The sequence below is a fragment of the Helianthus annuus genome, chromosome 13 (assembly GCF_002127325.2).
Source record: "Helianthus annuus cultivar XRQ/B chromosome 13, HanXRQr2.0-SUNRISE, whole genome shotgun sequence".
Classification (NCBI taxonomy): Eukaryota; Viridiplantae; Streptophyta; class Magnoliopsida; order Asterales; family Asteraceae; genus Helianthus; species Helianthus annuus.
Window position 1 is genome coordinate 82,777,945 of NC_035445.2, and position 4,646 is coordinate 82,782,590.

Sequence of the window (4,646 nt, forward strand, 5' to 3'; positions counted from 1 at the left end):
CTGATTGTATAAGAAAGAGAAAAAAAATAATAAATGAGTGTTTACAAGTAAGATAAAATATAGATGAAAAATAGGATGTGAGGTTTTTAAAAGATACAGAAAATATATTTTTAAATTAAATAATATAGATAAAGATGAAAAATGAGATATGTATGCTCTAACATACATATTAAATAAAACGCGTTAAACAATAATAGTAGGTCTCCAATTAGAGAAGACAATAGCGTTTTCTTTTCTGTGATTTAATAGATTTGTTTCTAAAAAAAGATAGCCGCTAGCCGCTTTATCCCCACTTATCCTCCAAATTCTAATCCTTCCAAACTCAGAAGATACATCACAATAGCCTAACTTTTTATTACATATGCTCTTACGTCATCCCTAAAAAAGATGGCAAACTCGGTGCACGCCGTCCCCAAGGTTGTCGGGATTGAATCTATTGGCGGATTTAGAAAATTATTATAGAGGTAATGTTTCAAAAAAAAATTAAGGGGTAATGAAATCGAGAAAACGTCACATTTAATTTTTCAAAATTTTAAACTATCGCCGGAGCGTTAGGTTACCCCTTGTTACACTCTATATCCGCCCCTTATTGAATCTATAGTATACATTCTTATTGTGGACATACATTTATGTAAGTGGTTTTTTCCGCGACTCAAATTTGTGACCATAGATTACATAACAACTTTATCGTTGCTCCAAGAATTTCACCTTTAAATCATCACTAAACAAGAATCCCAAAAACTTATCAGGTATACGTGATATTCTCTGGTTTATCGTTTGGGAAAAGAAAACGTACAATTTGATCAATTTATATTTTTTTAGTTGCTTTCATTTGGCCTGACCGGTTATGCCGTGGATTGCTAGAGTATTTTTAAACTGCTTATACAAGTAGTCTGGTTGAACCAACAAACTAGATTTTATCATGCTCTATATTTTATTAAGATTAAAAATATAACATCATATCAATTGACAAATTAGCTTCATATTATATTTTAAATTATTGTTGTATATATTTATATGTGAGTGCGTGTCTAATTTTAAATGTATGAAAGAAATTATGTTTTGGTAAATTCGAATTGGTTGGATGGTCGAATTTGTATTGGTTAGATGGTCGAACTATACACTTTATTATAATTTGAATAAACTAAATTTTTTTGAACGGAAATATAAACCTAGTACTATATTTAATATTTTAGTTCAAAACAGTTATAAAAACATTATAATAATTTGATGCTTTGTGGTAATATCAAATAAAAAGTTTATTTTGCCTAAGTAGGATGAGAAAGAATCTTAACCATTCATTTTTCAAATCAATAGCCAATATGAAAGTGTAGGAGAAAAGAGGAGTGCAACCGTATCTTGGGAAAATCCTATTTATTGACTTTCTCTCTTCACATGCAACGCACATTCATATTTCACCCCCATTTTTTAAACGTTCATAACTTTTTTATACGACATTATTTTTAATAAAAATTTCACCGTAAAATCGAGCGTATTTTTATCTTTATTTTGAGTACCATATACTACAAACTTATACGGTTTTTTTTTTTAATTAAAATTTCATTCCAATCATTAGGGTAAATTACATAAGGATAGCAGGTAGACGAGCAACAAACTGCGCCGCCATCCCTTTCTGAATAGAAAACCCTAATCTACTAAAAACAAAGTCTCACCCCTGAGGGGTCGAAAAGTTGCTATAAAATATGAAAACTAAAAAAACCCACTAAAATGCGTTATATTTCTATGTTGTATAACATTTTTTGTGCTGGATTTTTGTACTATATTTTTGTGCTAAATTTTTTGTGCTGAATTTTTTTGTCTTAATTTTTTTTTCTCAATATTTTCTGCTAGATTTTTTGTACTACATTTTTTTGCTGATTTTTTTCGTTCTATTTTTTTTTGTACTAGATTTATATGTGCTATATTTTTTTGTACTACATTTTTTGTGCTATATTTTTTTGTACTTGATTTTTTGTGTTAGATTTTTTTTTGTACTAGATTTTTTGTAAAAAACAAAATGGGTGTCATATGTCATTTTCACTCCTATTTATAAGGACCAAAATGTCTTTCATTTCTACTTATTAGAAGTGTCACATATCATTATCAGAATCCTTCTTAGACTATTTAGGCAAAATCTACTTTTTAGTGGATCCTTTTCCGTTGATACTTCAACTTGAGTAGTTTCTAGTTTTCTTTATTTATATTTTCATTTATCCAATCTTATCATAGCATCATATGCTACATTAAATAATCTACAGTTGACATTGCAAAGTTTTAGACGGGATTATAAAGCATAAACCCCCAACTACTCATAACTCTTAACATGTACCACATTCCCACAAATGACTTCCAATCTTCATTTTCTTATCATACCCTTAATGTGCCCAGGTCACCTCATCCCAATGGTAGACATGGCCAAACTCATAGCACAACACTCCGTCACAGTCACCATAGTCATCACACCCCGAAACGCCGAACGCTATGCCACGGTCCTCCACCGCGCCATAGCGTCTGGCCTTCCGCTTAAACTCCTCCAGCTCCGGTTCCCAGCCTCTGACTACGGGTTACCCGATGGATGTGAATGTGTAGACGATCTACCGACGTTCAAACTAAACAAAAACTTCATAGATGCATGTGCAACACTTCAACAACCACTAGAAGATATGTTTAACAACCTCAAACCTACACCATGTTGCATCATTTCAGACAAAAATTTATCCTGGACGGCAGATGTTGCTAACAAGTTTCGAATTCCGTGGGTTGTGTTTGATGGGATGAGTTGTTTTACTCAGTTAGCAACACACAATTTATGGGTATCCAAAATTCATGAAAAGTTTGGTGATTTGGATCCATTTGTGTTGCCCGGTTTACCAGATAACATATCCATGATGAAGTCACAACTTCCCGGATTATTTAATCGGGGAAGTAGTGCAAAAGCGAAGGAATTGAAATCCGTACGTGAACGGATTAGGGAGGTGGAGTTAGGAGCATACGGGACGCTTATAAACAGTTTTGATGAATTGGAAACAAAATATGTTGATGAGTTTAAAAAGATAAAAGAAGGTAGAGTTTGGTGTATTGGGCCATTTTCGAATTCGAATAAGAATGATTTGGATAGAGCGCAACGTGGAAGTAAAGATGTTATCAACCAAGAATGCATGAAATGGCTGGATTTACAACATAACCGCAGTGTGATCTATGCGTGTTTAGGAAGCCTTACACGACTAACACCACTGCAGTTTATAGAACTCGCTTTAGGCTTAGAAGATTCACAACTTCCGTTTATTTTGGTGGTGAAAGGTGGAAGTAGAACAGAAGAAATAGAGAAATGGTTGGGTGAAAATGGGTTCGAGTCGCGAGTAAAAGGTAGAGGTGTTTTGATTCGCGGGTGGGCACCGCAAGTTTTAATACTGTCCCACCGAGCTGTGGGTGCGTTCTTGACACATTGTGGATGGAACTCAACTATTGAAGGGGTTTGTGCGGGTGTCCCAATGATCACATGGCCACAGTTTGCTGAACAGTTTTTTAATGAAAGATTGGTTGTACAAGTGTTGGGTATTGGTGTGGGAGTTGGGGCTCAAAGAGTGTTTCATTTAGAGGATGAAGATGCTGGTGTGATGCAAGTGAAAAGGAAGAATGTTTGTAAAGCTGTAAAGATAGTTATGGATGAAGGAAAAGAAGGAGAGGAAAGAAGAGAAAAGGCTAAATATTTGAAACAAATGGCTGAAAAAGCTATAGAAGATGAGGGTTCATCTCAACTTAATTTAAACAGGTTTATTGAAGATATCAGGCTACACACACAATTAAGGGTGTTGTAGGATAAGTTATAGCAATTGCTTGTGATTTATGAAGATTTATGTGATATTTTGGTTTAGAGGAATCTTGTGTTTTTTTTATGGATTTGATATGAAACTATGATTATGAAAATGATATACTTGTAAGGGTGTACATGAATTCTAAAACAACTCTTTTGATATGGTGTAAGTTGTTTAGATACTAAAGTTTAGTTAATTGGGAGTAATCCCTTTATGTGTTCTTGAGGTGAATTTAACCTAATTGGGTCAAATTGGGTGATTTTGGGGTAAACATTGCATGATCACTTGAGCCTTAGAAAAGTTGGTAAGAATGTTGTTTTAAGTTGCCTCTAATCATAAGGATGACTTTAAGAATTAATATAGATGAGTATTGGCATATTAGCAAATCAACAAATGAGTAAAATTAACAAACCAAACGTTTATATTTGCTTATAGGTACTCATTTGATGTTAAATGAATCCTAAGACATGCATGAACCTACGAAATTAAGATATGTTTGCGAATCAAAAAGGGTAAAAGTGATAAATGATTTAACGATATATGCTAAGTTGTTGACTAGCTAATACCTAAATAACTACTTTGACTTTACTATGATAAATACTAGGGAAATTTAAGAAAATATCATTTGACCAACTTTTTTACAAAAATGTCACGTTCATGCGTCCGTGGACGGACTCCTCCACATGGGATGCGTCCGGATGCAAGGGATGCGTCGGGAGGCATGGGATGCGTCGGGAAGGCATGGGATGCATCGGAGATGGACTCTTCAACATTTGAAAGGACACATGTCAGCTCCTCGTTCATGGACTCTTCAAGGTGACGCACAGACTC

The 4,646-nt window shown here is 34.1% G+C and overlaps 1 protein-coding gene across 1 annotated transcript; it reads left to right on the forward strand.

Annotated features, from left to right (window-relative positions):
• Window positions 1–2,247: 2,247 nt before the first annotated feature.
• LOC110898374 (UDP-glycosyltransferase 73E1) lies at window positions 2,248–3,976 on the forward strand. The gene has a single exon (XM_022145155.2). The coding sequence runs from the start codon at window positions 2,343–2,345 to the stop codon at window positions 3,816–3,818; it is 1,476 nt and encodes a 491-aa protein (XP_022000847.1). The 5' UTR covers window positions 2,248–2,342; the 3' UTR covers window positions 3,819–3,976.
• The last annotated feature ends 670 nt before the right edge of the window (window positions 3,977–4,646 follow it).

Excerpts from the sequence above, each read along its gene's own strand:
- LOC110898374 (XM_022145155.2), top strand. The coding sequence starts at position 2,343 with ATGACTTCCAATCTTCATTTTCTTATCATACCCTTAATGTGCCCAGGT.